General features: G+C 37.3%; 1 protein-coding gene across 1 annotated transcript in view; it reads right to left on the reverse strand.

Annotated features, from left to right (window-relative positions):
• WDR27 (WD repeat domain 27) overlaps positions 1–18,959 on the reverse strand; it is a gene marked incomplete at both ends in the record, with an annotated part of 143,622 nt that overhangs the window by 88,520 nt on the left and 36,143 nt on the right. The window contains 3 exon segments of the mRNA XM_081998563.1: positions 4,812–4,909; positions 13,276–13,397; positions 13,696–13,793. Coding sequence (XP_081854689.1) covers positions 4,812–4,909; positions 13,276–13,397; positions 13,696–13,793 — 318 coding nt within the window.

Raw genomic sequence — 18,959 nt, forward strand, 5'->3', positions numbered from 1 at the left:
TGATGATGACACAGTGTCCTCACCGACCAGGGCACCATCCCACTATATCTGAATTGGGTGGGCAGAGTAGTGTGCTGATAACAAGGTCCATTAACAGTCCCAGAAAAAGTGAGGTGATGAATCAGGTCCTGGGTCCATCCTTAGAGTCCAGTCAGGAGTAGCAGGAGATGGAGCCAGATACAGGGCTGGAGGTAAGACTGCAACATGGGTTCACTGGAGACAGAACTCAAGACAAACTGCCTACAAGGTAGGTCAAAGTCCATGCAGAAAACAAAGCAGGAAGCAGGACTTGAGACAGGTACACCAACAACATTGGTCAGGCAAGGACTAAATGTCCAGGCCTGAGTTTAGATGGAGTGCCTGAAGCAAGGAGCAGAGAGTGCATGGGTGGGGATCTAAGGTTGGTCAGGGTATTTAAGGCCCAGTGGTGCACTCAGGGTGCTCACAGTGCAGTCTATAACTTGAGTAAAGATACAACTGAAAGTATGAGACCAGGCCATACAATTAGTGTCACAAAGAAGGATGAAGCTTTACTGCACCATGACTTTAACCACATTTTACTAATGAGCAAGGAAGGTCCACATCAGTGCTTTGCAGAAGATCTGAAATCTGCCTTGGGGAAGAAAAGCTTACACTACTTCACATTCTAGAACCCCTCTTAGGAAAGTGACTCCTTGGAATGAATCACGCAAAGGAAACAGCAAAATGCTGCAGAAATCTGGACAGATGATTTTTCTCAATATCAGCCAGTCATGAAGATGATGGTATTCATATAACTTTGCCAGTGAATGCGAGCTGGTGCTTCAACTAAGTGTTTAGTTAATATTCTAAATGCATTTAACAAAGTGAAGAGGGCAGCACTTTGAATTGATGGTTTCCTCTTAACATAATGAATGAAAGAAACTTCCTTTCTTCTGAATGTTTTAATGCACAGAATTATCTAATCTACAAGTGGGAGGAAATGAGAAATTGAAGGGATCCAGAGCGTAAAACAGAATTAAAACTGTCATGTGAAATTTAAGTGACATATGAACATACTAAAGCAGCTGGTATTTAGTCTAGTCTTCCATTTTGGGTTATTATGGGTTTACTGAGTTTGATTTATGTTCAGGGAATGGAATTTTCCTTAATTCCTAAGTTTCTACACTCTTTCTATGCATTGGTTTTACAGCACTGGGATGCCAAAATATATCTGTATGCCAAAACATATCTGTGTCTCACTGTCCTATGTGTTCATGAACACTGTCACTAAAGCAGGCAGGACTGACAGATAAGGAGGCTTAGTATATTGGAATTTTATAGTATATCTAGCCTGGGTGACCTACAGAACTCACCAACTTGTGTTATTCTAATCCAGATTTTCCAGAAAGATTAAGTGGTAGAGACAATACGTACAGATCCCTATAAATCATTGCTAGATTCCTGACTTCAGAAGGGGTTGTGATGTCTCTAAATTGCATTCAACAGAGAGACAGCAGAAGGAGGTAGCATGGTAGTTTCCTGTGTCTTATGGACAATTAAGAGTCTACAATATTTTGTCATAAAGAACGCCTAAACTCCTTCAAAAAATGTAAATATGCATCAAAACTTTGTACCTCCTGATCATTAAATGTTTGTCTGACTCTTTTTTGGTAATCCTGAAGCTGATAACTGTAATGTTTTCATTCAAATTCCTTTTGCACATCAGTCTAATTCCTGTGTTCACTGCTTCCATTTTGGACCCAAGAGAAAGTATTTTCACTTGCTCTTCAAGTAGCCATTCTTCTAGACAAGATAGACTTCAATTGCTCCTCACAACATCTTGGAAAGGTCATTATCTTACCCTAAGACATGTATTCATAAAGCCTCATACTTCATTATCCTAACCTGGAAGAAGTTAACCAGAGCTGGTTCTTCTTCCAAAAAGATCTATTCTCCTTGATTCTTTATTCATAAGTCTGCTTTGTGGATTGTCTGGAGCTTTTCTTAGCTACAGTTATAAATGAGGAGAATGCAGGAAAAATATAAAAATATTCAAAATCTTCAGATGAAACTTCAAAAATCCACGTATTTCAAAGCAAATGAAGCAAGAGTCTGAGTAAATCCAAAAGTCACTAGCAGTGTCCAAGATTCCCTCACTTATTGGCAAGATGATCTGGCTGTGTGAGGTTGGCTGACAACATCAGATGTTAAAATACCTTTTCTTGTACCACCTTCAGAGGAACCCATAAGACTTTCTGGCACTCTCTGAAGCAATCCTGGAATGCCTCCAGATCATCAATAGTGAAAGAGACAGGCTCACCGCTTTATCCAGTAAAGATGATGAAAATGGAAGTTGCAAAGTACTCTCATCAACTTCAAGAACAAAAGAAAATATAAGGTAAATGAATTTTCACTGAAAAAAGTAGTTTGATAATACAGACTGAATGGAAAAATTCTTGTAGAACTCAGAGCAAAAAAAAAAAAAAAAAAAAATCAATATATTCAAAACCTATAAAGCTGCAGGCCAGGATAACATGTCTGAAGATTTACTCTAAGCAAAGATCGAAAAAGAACCTGAGCATTCTGATATGATTCCTCAGCCAATTATGAGAAAACGAATGCATGTCAGAAGAATAAAAAAGGGAACCATCATCAAAGAAATTAAATGAAAGTAACAACTAAGAGTCCCAGGGAAATTGTGCAGAGTTGCCCTGAAAATTATTTCCCATGCTTTCAACTGCAGTTTTCAAGAGCACCATGCTGGCATTTTTTTTTTCATATTTAATCAGAATTTCATACTTTACAGTATTATTAAATAAAGTAACAATGGATAGAGCTTATTAAGGGCAACAAACAGATTAAACAAAAACAAAATAGTTTTCACTGTGGATGTCTAGGGCAAATATTTAGAAGAAAATCAACAAACAATAAAGTTGAGATCTTGCAGCTAGTGTTACTATCCACAACACTGCAAACAGTATAAATGAGAAGGTGACTTACCTTTGCTACATTTCAAGAACACTGGACAAAGATTTCACTAAACAAACCCTATTCTGGAAAACCCAAAGCAGAAATAAAGAGAGTTCATTCCAGAGGGACCATTCAAAACACGGTAATGGCTGATACCCCAACTTTACAAATCAACAACTTTAAGAGATTAAAGGTACTGGCCCACCATAAGATTGTTTAGGAACTAATCTCTCCTGTAAGCACCCAACAGTGCAAGGGGTGGACTGGATTTGATTGGACAAGACCAATGAACACAAAAAAAAGCAAAAGTTTTCAGTCTGTGTAACTGTATAGTAGACCTAACACTTCAGTGGAGACTTGTTCCAAGTTCAGATAGAGCTCTCCAAACTCAGACATTTCAAATTTATTTATGTGAAAAACACCTGGTGAACACATTAGGAAAAAGTGAACAGTTTTCTTCCTTATGAGAACTCAAGAATAGATTTTAAAATACAGAAGACTCAATCTCTGGTCTGAGCAATGAGAGAAAACTTCATTTTTAAAAAGCAGGGTTTTTTTTCCTGAAAGTTGAAAGTGAAAAATAACGATTTATTTTGTCTGTTTCTTTTCCACAACAGTTACTACCATTGATCACTGTGTAATGTGTAACTCACATAATACCTAATAAGCACCCTTAAAATAGGTGTTAAGGACTTGAATTACTTTTTTGAAGTTTGGCTAATAGAACTCAGTGGACACTAGAATACAATGACATTGCCAAATTAAATATAGCACAAGAACATACATAAATTATTCCCCTCTTTCCAGGACACATTCGTTTTAATTGATTGCCCAGATTTTACACTTTAACTATTTTACCATTCACCTGCTCTACTTATATTAGTATTTAGAAACAAAGAGACAGATAAGTGATCTGTGAAAAGCTTTCTACTTTTTCATTACTCTTCAGCAACACAGTTTGAGCAGCTTATTAGAAAAACATGAGAAGGTAACAAATTCCAAACCAGCAGTCTCTAGTTTCATTACTTTCTGATATTTAGTGCAGGTAACACAGCAATGGTTTTGGCAAGAACATATATGCCCCCTATAGGTTTAATGTATTCTTACCACAGAAAAATGAAAATAAATGAAAGGATCATTAAGCATTTCCTAAATAGAAAATTCAGTACTAGAAAAATTATATTGCATCTTTAAATAAATATATGTTCACATACACACAAGGCAAATATGACATTATTCTTTAAAACTTAAACATCCTCCCTGTATAAAACCTTTTTCATTTAAACATAATTCTTTTAACCTGAACAGAGATTGCCCCAACCATTTCCTTTCCTGAGCAATGTTCCCTCCCCACCACTCTTCTCTTTGTCCCACAGCTTTCCCAAGTGCAACACTGAAAAGTTTTTAGAAAAAGTGTACAATTTTATTCTGAGTTTATGATGACATATTATGCAAATTTATAGCACTACATACTTGATTTGTAATAATGTTGTTACAAGTACATTTGTATTTTAAAAGCTAGATCATAAATGTTACCTCCTTTAGCAGTAACGACATACTGTTTTGGAAATATCATTAGCATTCAGTTCAATACACTATTTTATATATACAATTAGATCTACAAAGGTAGGCAAGACATGGGTGATAAATCTTGACCATTCAATGGCTTCCATATAACTCACTACAACTGAGGAACCAGCATTTTGTTTGGTCTCTTAAAATTAGTAAATTCCGATTAACCTTTCATTTTCTTTTTTAAAGGCCTGACTGTAGATCTGATTCCACATACAAATTCCTACTGGTATATCACAGCAAGTATGACAATTCTGAATAAAGATAAAATATGGCTTTTCATTCCAAGGTACCTAATTCACCCTTACCTCAGTGTTCTTAAATCCCACAGTTTGATGCCATCACCTGCAGCTGTGGTCATGAAAAGATTGTAAGCTTCAGGTTGCTGAGTGCTGAATGATGACCCCTGTAAAATATTAAATTGGTTTCAGGTAACTCTTCTCATGGCAGTAAATATTTATAGAATCATAGAATATCTCGAGTTGGAAGGGACCCATAGGTATCATCAAGTCCAAGCCCCTGCTCCTCACAGGGCTACCTAAAACTAAACCATATGACTAAGAGTGTCGTGCAGACAGTCCTTGAACTCTGACAGGCTTGGTGCCATGACCACTTCCCTGGGGAGTCTATTCCAGTGACTGACAACCCTCTCAGGGAAGAATTTAGTCCATTTAAAAAATAAACAATAAACATTTGTTACATTATATGATAAAAAGCTTGTTTGTACACACACACAAAAGGAGGGCAGAGGAAAGTTGGCATGTTGAGGAAGCCCCATAACCCAGTCAGAGAAATGGATTGCTGCCTTGACTCCTTTCAGTGTTGTCTCAGGACAGCCATGAGCCCTTTGGTCCAGGGGTGACACCCACCTGTAATCATGGTGGGTGTCACCCCTGGACCAAAGGGCTCATGGCTCGACAGGAGAGGCTCTCTGGCTTATCTCACAGACTGATGGGGATTACTACCTATCAAGGTATGGGATCCATTATGGGATGTAGAAAAAGACCATTTTGTGATTGCACAAGACATTATGGGATGTTTAGGGGAGGCAATAAAGGCAGGGAAAGGGAGGGATCAAAGTGATTTGTGGAGGAGCACAAGTGGGAAAATAGAGGGGAATGGGAATAAAAGGAGCCAGTTGTATGCTGGTCAGTGCATTTGGCCGCACCCTGCACCTGATCAGCACAGCCTTTCTTGTCTTCCTATCGAACTCCGTTTCTAACTATTTTTCTGGATGAAGGGATTCTCTACTCTGTCAGCATACATACGGAGGTCTAAGAATCAGCAACTGGCTAGGGGACCACAAGAGACCTGTGTGTCTTGAGTGAGGGTCTGGGTACCCCTAACTGGGTTGTGGCCATAGATCAGACAGCCTGCTGGTCTGAGTGCCAAGAACTGGAGAGACTGGAGTGAGTGAAATTAAACACCAGCAACTAACATTGGACCAAGTGTCTGTGGTCCAAACAACTGGAGCAAGTGAGGGGCAAGTGAGGGTGCATAAGCAGAATGTGATCGCTAGCAAACTTCAAGATGGACTTGTCAGCAAGTAGGTGAAGGTGTTTGGGAGCCAGGTATGTGTGTCTCTTGGGGAGTGAAGCACCTGGAGGAGCTGGCTACCAGAGTTCCAGGCCAGCTGCTAGAGAGACATGGGTTCACATACCCAGGTGCCATCATCTGGGGACTGCAGAGATCCAAGGCCAGTTACTGGATAGTTTGTGTCTAAGCCCAGCTTCTGAGTGATACACACTGTATTTATGTATATATTTCCCACTAATGGATCTTCATCCTAATCAGCAAAAGAGGGAAGGCGGACAAGGCTGTTGGTGGTGTCTGTGTGTGAGTGCTGAGTGTTTCTGTCTCTGTTGATCTGTGTGGCCAGCTCTGTGTATATATGTGCCAACTGGGTAAACAAGCTCAGCCTCACTACCGGTTGGACCCAGGGGCAGGGAGCTACAGTAGCCTCAACTCCGTTGGGCTACTGGATTCAGCAACTCCTAACAGTACTTTATCAGAACTTCAGAAGCATTTTTCAGCTTTGCATAGTTGACAAGATTCAGTTCACACAAACTGAAAAACCTGTCTTATATGGTTGCTATTCAGCATTTCTTCAGCAGATGGCCATTCAAAAACTATCATTCTAAAAGCCTCTCCCTACAATGTGCCCTACCTTAAGTTTACATCTGCTTGCAGTCATTACAAGGTCTTCAAAGAAAGGTTGAGGTTACCATCATCAAAACCCTTTAAAAGCAGTAAGACCTCAATATTTTCCCAGATCCTTAAAGGAAGGTTCAGATTATATTTTCTATCTTCATTCAAGATTGTCTTATTATTGAAGGGCAGCAAGCCATACCAGGCATTAATATTGCTCAGCTTCATGTCAAGGAATTTTCATGTTGTCAAGATAAACTAAATATTTTATACTTTTTCATAGACATACCCAAAATATTGATCAATTATATAAATGAGAAATGGTCTATGGCCATTCATTAGCAAATCATAAATTCCATCAACTAATTAGAAGACTGTATCATTCAGAGAATGACTATTCAGTTAAAAATATGTTCACATTACAGCAGAAAAATATACATACATAATGCAAGCTGGGAACATTCTAGCAGTTTCTAGTTTAAAGTTATTTTTCAGAATGTAAATATAATTTTCATCTACATGAGAAACAAGAACAGTACAAATATAAAACCTTAAGGAATTAACTATCTTTACAAAGTCAAACTACATAATACAAATAACCAGAATAGTCCAACATTTAATTCTAAACCATTTTTAGCCCTGGCATAAGTGGGCACACTTTCCATTGACTTCAGTAGCAATTGCATTCATTCATAGCGGGACTGATCTTGGCGTCATACCTTTAAATAATTAAATCCAGTCCTTCTTAAACCTCTGATTTTTTAACACCACATTGGCAAATCCTGGTATTTTTGCTGGCTACAACTTCTTTCTCCAGGGAACTAAATATAAACAGTTAAAACTCCTTCTTTGCTTTCCCCACAGTTCACATTCTTGATTTGGCTGAATACATCACAGAAACCTCAATGCCATTTCCTGCAATCAGTGCTTGACTGCCAGGAGTCTTCTATTTGTTGTGAAAACTGACATATAGCTGGAAAATGCTCTAGTATTTAGTCAATAGAATTCCCCAAATGGCAAGACAAAGTGATGTTACTCATCATTAAAAAGACTACAGGAGCCTTCACTTACTTTCCTTTAAGCAAGTTTCCTTCCTAAACTAAGAATTATCACAGCCTGCTCTAACAGATGAGCTAAAACTCACTGTGCAACAGATTTACCAATAAAGTCTACACATTCTCACATTAGGTGTATTTAACTATAAAAGAGTAATTTTTAAAGAGAAAGAAAGTAGTTGTCCAAAGGATAGTACTCATTAAAAGTTACAGAACACCTTTTCTTTTTGTGTTTTTGAAACTTTTACTCACCATCCCTTTCTTCAGTCAGTAATGATCACAGAGTCCAATACAAAAAGTTCTACAGACACATACACATTTAATTCATGAACTACTCCATTACTTTAGAATACACTAACATGTAAGAAGTGTAATCCCTTTGTTTCTTCCCTGCCTTTACATTTTGTCAGTAATATACTTTACGAATATAAGGTTATATTTCTATCTTCAAACTACATTTGCTATTGAATATTACTGTAGAAGACAAGAAAATATATACTAGTTGGGATAATATGCAGGCTGAATTTTATTTATCCCTTTGTGGTTTTATAGTCCATTAATTTATGATAACTATAATTTATGAGAATCTAATGCAAAATGTAGCATATTCCAACATACTCTTCAAACTACATTCTTTCATTCCGACAGACAAATCACTTGCCTATGCCTCATCACCTTCCTCATCCACCCCGTAATCCCTTCTCAGCTTCTCGATAGACTTACTACATTGCAACTTCACATAAAATTTGGCCCCAAGAATGACATGGTTCAACAGAATCCCTGTCTCATCCACTAATTCCACATGAACACCATTGATATCATCCAAGCAGTGTAGCTGGCTTATGCTAAAGGCATTGATCAATAGATGTCTCAAAAAACACTCCACATCTTGCAGGCAAGCACATACCTTCAGATAGGTTTGTCACTATGGCTAAGAAAAAGTTAACTGACTGAAACTTCTGAGTTTCCTATTACATTTTTCAGCCTTCATATCATGTACATTGCCTAATTAATGGACCAATGAATTTTGAAACAAAAGGGCCTGGGCAGAAAACTAGAAACTTTGTTGTTTCTCTGAAAATGAACGTAAACTAGCTAGCTAGCAGAACACAATACCATCCTAATATTTGTGGTTGACACTTAGAGACTCCTGTTCAAAGAATATGCCTTGCAGTACTACAAACATATTGCTAACACTAAAGCTTTGAATCTTTGTGGTCTAATCTTAAATTGCCATTTATTTCTGTATCTCAGAGGTTCCTAAACTCCAAGACATGAACACAATGTTGATATTTCAATCAATTTTACTACATTTCTTAACAGTTAGTAGGCAAAGTAATGGAACCATGAAGAGTCACATAATACTCTGGTAATCATTGATAATCAATTTTCATTAGGTGTTCTTATGTATCAAACCAAAATTGCCAAGTTGAAAATTACTGGTTGAATAAAACAACTTACAGCAGTGTAAATCCATTACTTTCAACTTAGGATATTTGCCTTGTCAGGCTTGGTATAAGACGGCTAAGGACTAATAATGAGAGTGAGGTGAAGTTACTACAGCCAGAAGAGCAACATTGGCTCATTGCCTCAGAAGGAACTTAATGACATCGCTTGGGTCTAGTGACATCCTGCACAAAAGTATCACGAGCAGTTCTGAGAGTAGGGTTTGGAAACCAGACACAGGTTCAGGAAAAAGAGTGGAGGGTCCCTCAACACCAGCCTATCACTGAAAAGTGGGAGATTTCCATCAGCTTTCTCAGGCTGAGGAGAACAATGAACTTCTTTCCCCCAGCTCCTAAGCAAACACTCTGAGAAGTAAGCTATTACATGAACCTGCAACAGTATCACAACCACATCTCCACCAGACCATGTATTTACCCCAGTTTCCTGATGGAATGGTGCTTATGCAACTGTACTCTCTGCTGATTCCCATACAAAATTTTAACCTGCTTCACTATTTAAATCTAATCTGACAGAGAGATAAAGGTCTTAAGATAATTACTTTTCCACAAGGTAGATGTAAATGAGTAATTAGCAGACAGAAATTCAAACCAACACAGCCGTTAAGGAAAGTGATTTTGTTTGACAAGCCATTAACCAGCCGACACAAGAGTAATTGGCATGCCTCTCAGTCAACTAGTAATAAGGACATGACAAGAAGATAAGGTTGTGGTACAGGAGGAGTGTTTAGGGAACAAAACTGAAAGTGTATGTGGTAACAAGGGGAAGGTTATAAAGAACACAATAGTCAAATCGGAATTATTGTGGTGGATTTGGAAGGTGGTATCTAAGGACACAGGCTTAAAATCCTTTAGAAAGGATGCGTAATTAGTTTTCTTACTGCTGGAAGAACCTGTAGACAAAGACAGACACAGTATCACCATTATATGGTATGCTCCAAGCACTTCAGGAGAACTTGGTGCCAAAATACTTTTTAAGGAAGCAAAAATACAAGGAGGTTTGGAATAATAAACATTAATATGCTCAATTAAATCAAGATTATAGATGTTCTAAGCAAGCAGTATAAAGCCTAAAGTTTTGCAAGCAATTTAATTGTATAAGCTTTAGTCATATATGGAGCTTCAAGACCTAGGCATGTTTTTTGTGGTTTCCTCTCCTAGACTTTGGTAAGCTGAATTGCACTATTCTGGATCCAGCACTAAGGTTCTTTAGATATCAAATCCTAATAACTGTACTAATCTAAAGTAGATGACAAACAGGAAGTAATGTCCCACAAGTAATACAAATATATAAACAAAAGTCTGGTATACATTATGTATATGTACATCTATATACATTCTATATATATATATATATACACACACACACATTGTATGAGTACGTATTCTACATTCATCTGCAATATTTCAGTGTTAACAAGAACAGAGACTATCTTGCATAATTCAAACTTCAGATAAGGGACAAGCTCTTATCAACTGTACTTACATCTGTACAGAGGCTGCAGACTGAGTATCTCAGGCGAGGATACAACCTGATTTTACAACCTAATTACAGTCAAGAATATTCAAAGCATTCCTACTAAAGAAAGATAAGCTGTGGCAAGTAGTGATTCAGTAGGGTGGTTTATCATCTTCAGCATACCATTACTGATCAAGGCTTCATCACACTGATAACTGCCTGTGCAACAAGGGACGTGCTATACTCTACTAAACGTAAAGTGATGGTTCTGACCACCTATGGCAATTAGAGAATTTGGATGGGGAGAAGGGAGGGGTGAACTCAGTGATTTTAGCCAGTATATTTTGGGAAGATTTCAAGAGGAGCAACTATAAAGAATTCTACTCTGGCTTCATTGCAATTACTGCAGATTTTGATAAGCAAAACAAGGGTTTCTTGATTCTTGAGAGACAGAAGATTTCACATTAATTTTATTTAATAGGCCACAGAGAGAAATTTTCAAAATTAGACAAATGAGTAAGGCAACCAGTTCTTAGATTCATCTGATATTTAAATCTATTAGTATCTTTACAGAACCACTGATTTAGTAGCAGCTTATATGCACATACAAGTAATATGACAGGTTTATTTAATTTTCACTCCCAGTCTATGCACTTGATTATTAAGTAGCACAGACATAACACTTATTATCTTCTAAATATATTTTAAGTTTTAGAGTACTAAAATTCTAAAAGGAAACGGGAATTACAGACACACGTTAAAATGCATGTCCCACCCTATCATATTCTAAGAGATATACTTTGTAACAGTCAGTGCAGACAAATCTTTTACATGAATATACTTTTTCTCCTCCCCCCCAATATTCCTCCAATAAACTGTTCTGGACAAAAGTTTGTAACACTGTTTTATTATACATCAGAAAATGTCTGTTGTGAAGAAAACAAATTCCAAGTGATATAATAAGCTTAATCAAGTATATTGCAAGCCAAGATGAATTTCACACATTGCCAATTCTTGCAAACAATCTCTTGAACAAACCAAAAGAACAATTTAAAATTGAAGTAATTATATTGCAAATTATATATACTTGCTTACAGCTGTTTCTGTCCAAAACTAGAAACAACAGAATGTAATGCTGTTCACCTGTGTTTCTAGAATATTCTGTGTATTTAATAATTTGCTAACCAGTTTCTAACTTACTAACTGGTTTCTCCCCCACTTAATCTGAACATATCTTCCTTAGTGCTTTACAAGGCCTTCTAAATAGATTTTTTTATTATTTATTTAAAGAACAAATCTTCCAATTGTCCCCACTTACTACTGTCCAGGTAGCATCACAAAGCAGTCTTGGAACATGAGAACTGACTTGCATGAAACTAAACAAAAAAATTCACTTCAAGAATATATATTGCAATCACTAATGAGCATCCAGTCCATAAAACAAGACTAGGGCTAATCCAAAGGAAAGTCTTCGTAAGTTTTCTTGTGTAGGCACTGGATCTTCAGCATCAACTGTTTAACTCTACAGATTTGCTTCTATGGCCTCACCCCTCATCACTAGCTAACCCTAGATTCCAATGTGTTTCACGCTTTAAACAGGATGTAATTTACACACAGAATTCTGCATATTTTTACAAGTCTGTAAAATATTTTAGTGTATTATCTTAATGTAAATGCAGTTATATTTACTCTAACAGCTTTACATTATACAACTGTTACAAAATAGTTGATATGTAATTTTCCTATTGAATTATCTAAAGTATTAATTTTATATAACTGAAAAAAATAGAGAACCTTGATCTATAATTTTCCCCAGAAATGGTCAATTTTCTTTGCTATACCACATACCTCTAGGTTTTTTCCCCCCAAGTGAACATTTGCCCACAGCTTTAAAGTTTTTCTTGATTAAATAACCTGAAGCCGCTAAGCTGACCAAGCAAAAAGAAAAGCCAGAACTTTAAGCTTATATGTGTTACAAATAGTACTGAAATAGTTAGCACAATTTTAAGTGTTTTACCAGATCACATCTCTCAAGAAAACCCACAAAGAACTATACAAAAGTAATAATAAGGAGCTGTTTTCAACCCACAGAAGCAAGGACTTTCCAACTGGGAATGAAGAACCATACTTAACCAAACATAAAGTAGTAGGCATTCCAGCATGTATGGTATCATAAGACCTCCAAACATTCAAATCAATCTTCAAGTAAAAAAAAAAAAAAAAAAAAAAGGAGCAAGGACAAGGGTTTTTAAGTCATCTATTCTATTGCAGTACTCAGCAATTATTTTTTTTGGTTGCTGTTTCTGAAGTTTCAGAATAAATCAGATGACTTCAGATTCAAATTTAGAGGAGAACAGTCACACAAGGAAAAGTTCCTGCTGAACTAAAGTATTAAAGCCTGGCACAAGTAAGGCCAAGGGTAATATACACTTCCCTAATAGCAAGCTTATTCAATCATTCTCACTGCTCCCTACTTTCCACTAGATAACAAATGAAATCTAGCTGCCTTTGTCACACAGGCTTAGGACCTTACCCATCCTCCCCAACATATAAAATATCAATTACTATTGGTTATATTTTTAACCTCCAATTTCTTTGTTGATGGAGTTGTAGTGGTACTACAAATAAAATTCAATAAACTATATACCTTATTTTGGCAGATCTGATGGACTGATCTAGTATGAGCTTCTGGTATCACTGCTGTGCTGCAGCCTGCATTGAGGTCAAAAATTTCCAGTGCTCGGTTGCTGCCAGCTGTAAGTACAATATCTGTACCATTTGCTGTGTTAAAGTTAAACTGATCTAAAGGAACAAAAGTATATAGATAGACAAAAAGACCAATAAATAGATATCAAGAGTTTGTTGTATTTAGTGCTCTATGAGCAGCAAAAAACTTACAGTCCTAAAAAATTTATGTCCAAGGCTGAATATCACAAAAAAAATACAGCATTTTTACTCTAACAGAAAAAGAGTAGTAAAGAATCAAATGCTAATTACTTTAACTGAAGTTATTTCCATGTCATTAATTCCAAAGAACTATGAAGAAAATAAGGCGTACAAAGGATACAAGAGTAGAAATCATTTACTGCTGAAAGGCTGGTAATCTCCATTGTTGAAGCCATGGGAAATTTCTGTACCAATTTGCAAACACTTCTCTGTTTGTATCTGCAAAAAACACCAAATGAATGCTAGTGTTAATGAAATAAGTTATGATTGTGGCCACCAGTAAATTCCCATTGGAATCACAAAGCAAACCAAAATGCTTTCTTTCATTAAAAATTAAAGCCACAGGCCTTTTAACTCATTGCTGAACTCTATTAAAAAACTTGGTAACAAAACTCATTTGGATGAAAAGAAACATGATATTCATATACATAAGATAGATCTTCCATCAACATGAAACATTGAAATAATCCTGTATATATCTTGAAAATGTGGCAGAGAAAAAAAAAAAAATCTGTCGAATACCTATGATCAAAACCCAGAAATACCACTAGTTGCAGTACAGTGTTTCATGTGCTGATTATAGGGGCAATAAGAAAGAAAATGAGGAGAAAATAGTGAGGAAAGAATAATTTCCACTTAGATGGGAAAAGAACAAGGAGCTGATCACACACTAACAAAGAAATTTGTCTTCCCAACATACACTGGACTCCTCAAGGTCCTGTGGGATGTCTGCCAGCTCCATGCAGATGTCGCAGACTTGCTAAGCCCTCTAAAATGGCTTCAGACTTATTTATCTTACACAACAGAGAACCGTGTTGTTATGCAGTCTGATTAGATCTTTCTGTTTACTGAAACATATCAGCACAGACAACATGGATCTAATCAACAGAAAACATTCCTCAATGGATATGGATATGTTGGGCAAGAAGAATATGATTTCCACAGAAATCACCTAAGGAATATAAACAGAGTTGTTAATAAATGTACTGGGTCTGTTTGAGATGGAGTTAATTTTCTTCATAGTAGCTTGCTGGTTTACATTTGTGACCAAAACAGTGTTAATAACACACCAGGGTTTTAGCTATTGCTGAACAGTGTCTGCACAGCATTAAGATGGTCTCTGTTTCTCACTGTGCCCCCAGAGTGAGTAAGCTGGGGGAGTGCAAGAGGTCAGATGTGGACATAGCCTTGACCACTTACCTGAATTATCCAAAGAGGTATTCCATAACATGTTATGACAAGCTCAGCAATAAAACTGGGGGGAGGAGTATTTTGAAAGTGGCCATTGCTCGAAGACTTGCTGGGCATCAGTCCGCTGGTGGGAGCTACTGAGCAATTACTTCTGCATCACTTGTGTTTGCTTTTTATTTTTTTCTTCACTTATTAAACAGTCTTTATCTTATCCCAATGAGTTTTCCTCACCTTTGCCCTTCCAGTTCTCACCCTAATCCACTGGGGGATCCCACTGAGGGAGAATGAGCAACTGGGTGGGGGCTTAGCTGCCAGCAAAGGTCAATACACCACAACAACTCAAAATTTCTACATTATATTCTACATGCAGACACTTCTATGCAGTAAAATTATTCCAATGTAACAAAGTGTTATAATTCCACTTTAACATGTCTGTCCAATGACAATACAAAAGTCCATGCATGACACACTTGTAGGAATAATTACTGTTTCTTTCCAACAATGTTAGAAGTTTGCAAAACTGAGATCATTTGACAAAAGTAATACATTTATTAGCTGAATCAATTCAAAATAAAAATGGTTAACGATTTGCTTTTGCCTGCCTTTGTCACTCTCAAACAATGATCTGCTGAGCTTTTGCAGGTAGACATTAGATCTACCTCAACAGCGGTGGTAAAGCAGAAAGTAAAATACAGTGTTTTGCAATTTAATCCAAAAACCTTTTGTGGTTTCCAGAAGTATTTTATTCAAATAAACTACAAAAACTGCTCTAGACTTCAGGAACAACTGATTTATCACCAGTTTTGGGTAAAGATATCCAAGCTAACTTTAATAAGCTCACTGAGATAATAAGAACAATCTAATGAAGGCAGCATGAAGTTTCCTCTGGTCTAATTTACCCTGCTGAAAGAAACAGATTTCTCCCAAATGCAAGAAAAATTGTTTTGAGTTAGCTGAAGTATCTCTCTTCTACAGTACAGTCTGCTACATAGATAAATACCTCACAGGGTGTTTCCCAGATAGAATTTCACCTAGAAAGGAAATCTTCAACCAACACAGTAAACTGAGATTCATCAAGTACAAGTTAAAACAAAACTGAACCAAAATAACAGAAAAAAAATAGAACAAGAGTATGCATTAGCAAAAAAAAAAAAAAAAAAAAAAAAAAGAGGAATTTTAGTATACTTAAGACCTTATATTTTTTTGGACACAATGCATTTGCCACGTCCTATACACTTTCAATTTAAAGTGCAAGTCAACTAAAATTCAGCCAGGCATTATGGACACATTGAGCTGGACACTGTACATTAGTTCTTGCTTCTTAAAGATTGAAGTTTATATAATAATTTGGGTAACCTTATTGCTTTAATAATACCCCCATAAACTAAGAATTAACAGACAACACAGAAGTTAGGTAAACAGAATGTGGAAGAGAGGTATTACATAATTCAAACAGACACCAGACAAAAGCTTAAATGCCACTCACTTGTAATACGTAAGAACAGAATTTGAGAATAAAAATGTATGTTGAAACATAAGCAAGAGTGCACAGTCTACGTTTTAAGTTGAAATAATTTCCTGTTTGCTATATAAAACATTGTTATATATCTTACAAAGGGCTTGCTGAGGAATTAATCCAGTAAGGGTCAGAGGGTGTTGTGATGTTCATCAAGATAAAGGTGTTAAGAGTACACAAATGAAAAGCTTTTTAGATTGTGGAAAGATATTACAACTTACAAGAAAGAAGGCGTGTTTAACAAAATAACTGTGCTTTTGTCTGCAGAAAATCAACAGATTGTGTATACTCAGAAAAGATCCGAGTACAACAAGGGCTACTTTGTAAAATAGAAATATTTTATTTTCCCATCAGAAGCAAGTTCTGAAAATAAAATTATATACAACTAGATTAAGAATTCCGTCTCAGATCTGGCCATTTTTCATAAAGTTGGCAGTCTGCCATTAGCAAAGCTAATTCTTTTGTTGCAGGGTTTCCAATATGAATGTACTGTCACAGACCGTTGTGAAGTTGATTTCAGCTATTACAAAACACTACAAGCCCTAGAAAATGCTGCACAGATGAAGGCCAGGAATGTGAAATGAATATAGCAAAATTCTACCTCACAAGTCAACTACAAATGTTATTGTAGCACTAACGCACCCTAAAAATTGTCTAAATTGGACCAACACCACCTCAAGTCACAGAAAAGTTTGCGATGGAGGCAAAAAAATGGACAAACAATATCTTATTACAGCCGGTCACAAGCGGTGTTCCCCAGGGCTCAGTTCTGGGGCCGGTCTTATTCAATATCTTTATTGATGATCTGGATGAGGGAATTGAGTGCTCCCTCAGTAAGTTTGCAGATGACACCAAGTTGAGTGGGAGTGTTGATCTGCTGGAGGGTAGGAGGGCTCTGCAGAGGGATCTGGACAGGCTGGATCGATGGGCAGAGGCCAACTGTATGAGGTTTAATAAGGCCAAGTGCAGGGTCCTGCACTTTGGCCACAACAACCCCATGCAACGCTACAGGCTTGGGGAGGAGTGGCTGGAGAGCAGCCCGGCGGAAAGGGACCTGGGGGTGCTGGTTGACAGCTGGCTGAACATGAGCCGGCAGTGTGCCCAGGTGGCCAAGAAGGCCAACAGCGTCCTGGCCTGTATCAGGAATAGTGTGGCCAGCAGGAGTAGGGAAGTGATTGTGCCCCTGTACTCGGCACTGGTGAGGCCACACCTTGAATCCTGTGTTCAGTTTTGGGCCCCTCACTACAAGAAGGATGTTGATGTGCTGGAGCGTGTCCAGAGAAGGGCAACGAAGCTGGTGAGGGGTCTGGAGCACAAGTCTTATGAGGAGCAGCTGAGGGAACTGGGGTTGTTTAGTCTGGAGAAGCGGAGGCTGAGAGGAGACCTTATCGCTCTCTACAACTACCTGAAAGGGGGTTGTGGCGACGAGGGTGTTGGTCTCTTCTCCCAAGTAACTAGTGATAGGACAAGAGGAAATGGCCTCAAGTTGCACCAGGGGAGGTTTAGATTGGATATTAGGCAAAATTTCTTCACTGAGAGGGTGGTCAGGCATTGGAACAGGCTGCCTAGGGAGGTGGTGGAGTCGCCATCTCTGGAAGTGTTCAAAAAACATGTGGATGTGGCGCTTCAGGACATGGTTTAGGGGACATGGTGGTGCTGCATTAATGATTGGACTTGATGATCTTAAAGGTCCTTTCCAACCTAGTGATTCTGTGATTCTGTGATTTTGCACAGCACAATCTCAGCTGACAATCCTATAGATCCAAATAAAATCACATTTGTGTTGATATATTCAAAATTACAAGTCTGTCCACTTTTAATGCCTTTAATCATTAGAATTCTAACAACAGTGTAAATGACTAATCTCTGTAATCTCTTATAACCCACATACTTAGGGATGTAACAATTTTTGAGGAATACATTTACAGTATATAATTATTTTCAGGAGATTGGTATAGCTTCAGAAATAAAATATAAAACTAGATTCTAAGCTGCAAGCACTTCCTGCAATGATGGAAGAGACTGATGTGTCTGCTTTCCAGCAGATTTGAAATTCTCTGCTGGAAGCATTTTTCAGGAGACCCAGAAAGACAAAAAATTTCAATGTATGGATGTTACCATGCTAAAACCAGAGGACAGATAGACACCTAAAAAACCCCTCCCAACAACCCAAAAAAACAGTTTGATGCAGATCTGGCATTTAAAATTTTAAGGAAAATGACTGCGCATGACAAAGTCAAAACTAAGTGACAGACCACAAACACCATCAGTATAACAGATCATAAGGTTTCAGGCTATTAAAAACATTTTTATATGCACTGTAAAAATTAATCTTCAAATGGTAGTCCCAATATACATTTCCAGACACAGCCTTGAGTTCAGTAAAATAAGAAAATCATTTACATGAAAAGGAGAAGAATCACTTAATCTACCTGAATTCTTAGAATTCATCATAACTGAAAAATATTCTCTCTTGCACTACAGAGGAAAGTGGGTGTCATTCACTGACTCTATGTAATGAGTCTTAGGCATAACAAAAGATAAGCACAGGAAAATTTAAATCATTTAGTGATGGTTGCTGTCAGAATGTTGTTAGAATTCATGTTATGACTTATGTACTTCTCAGTTTCTATTCTGTTGCTGACAAAAAAACAAAGAGTGTTTAAGTTCTTTGATTT

This window comes from Phaethon aethereus (genome assembly GCF_964289735.1).
Source record: "Phaethon aethereus genome assembly, chromosome: 3".
Classification (NCBI taxonomy): domain Eukaryota; kingdom Metazoa; phylum Chordata; class Aves; order Phaethontiformes; family Phaethontidae; genus Phaethon; species Phaethon aethereus.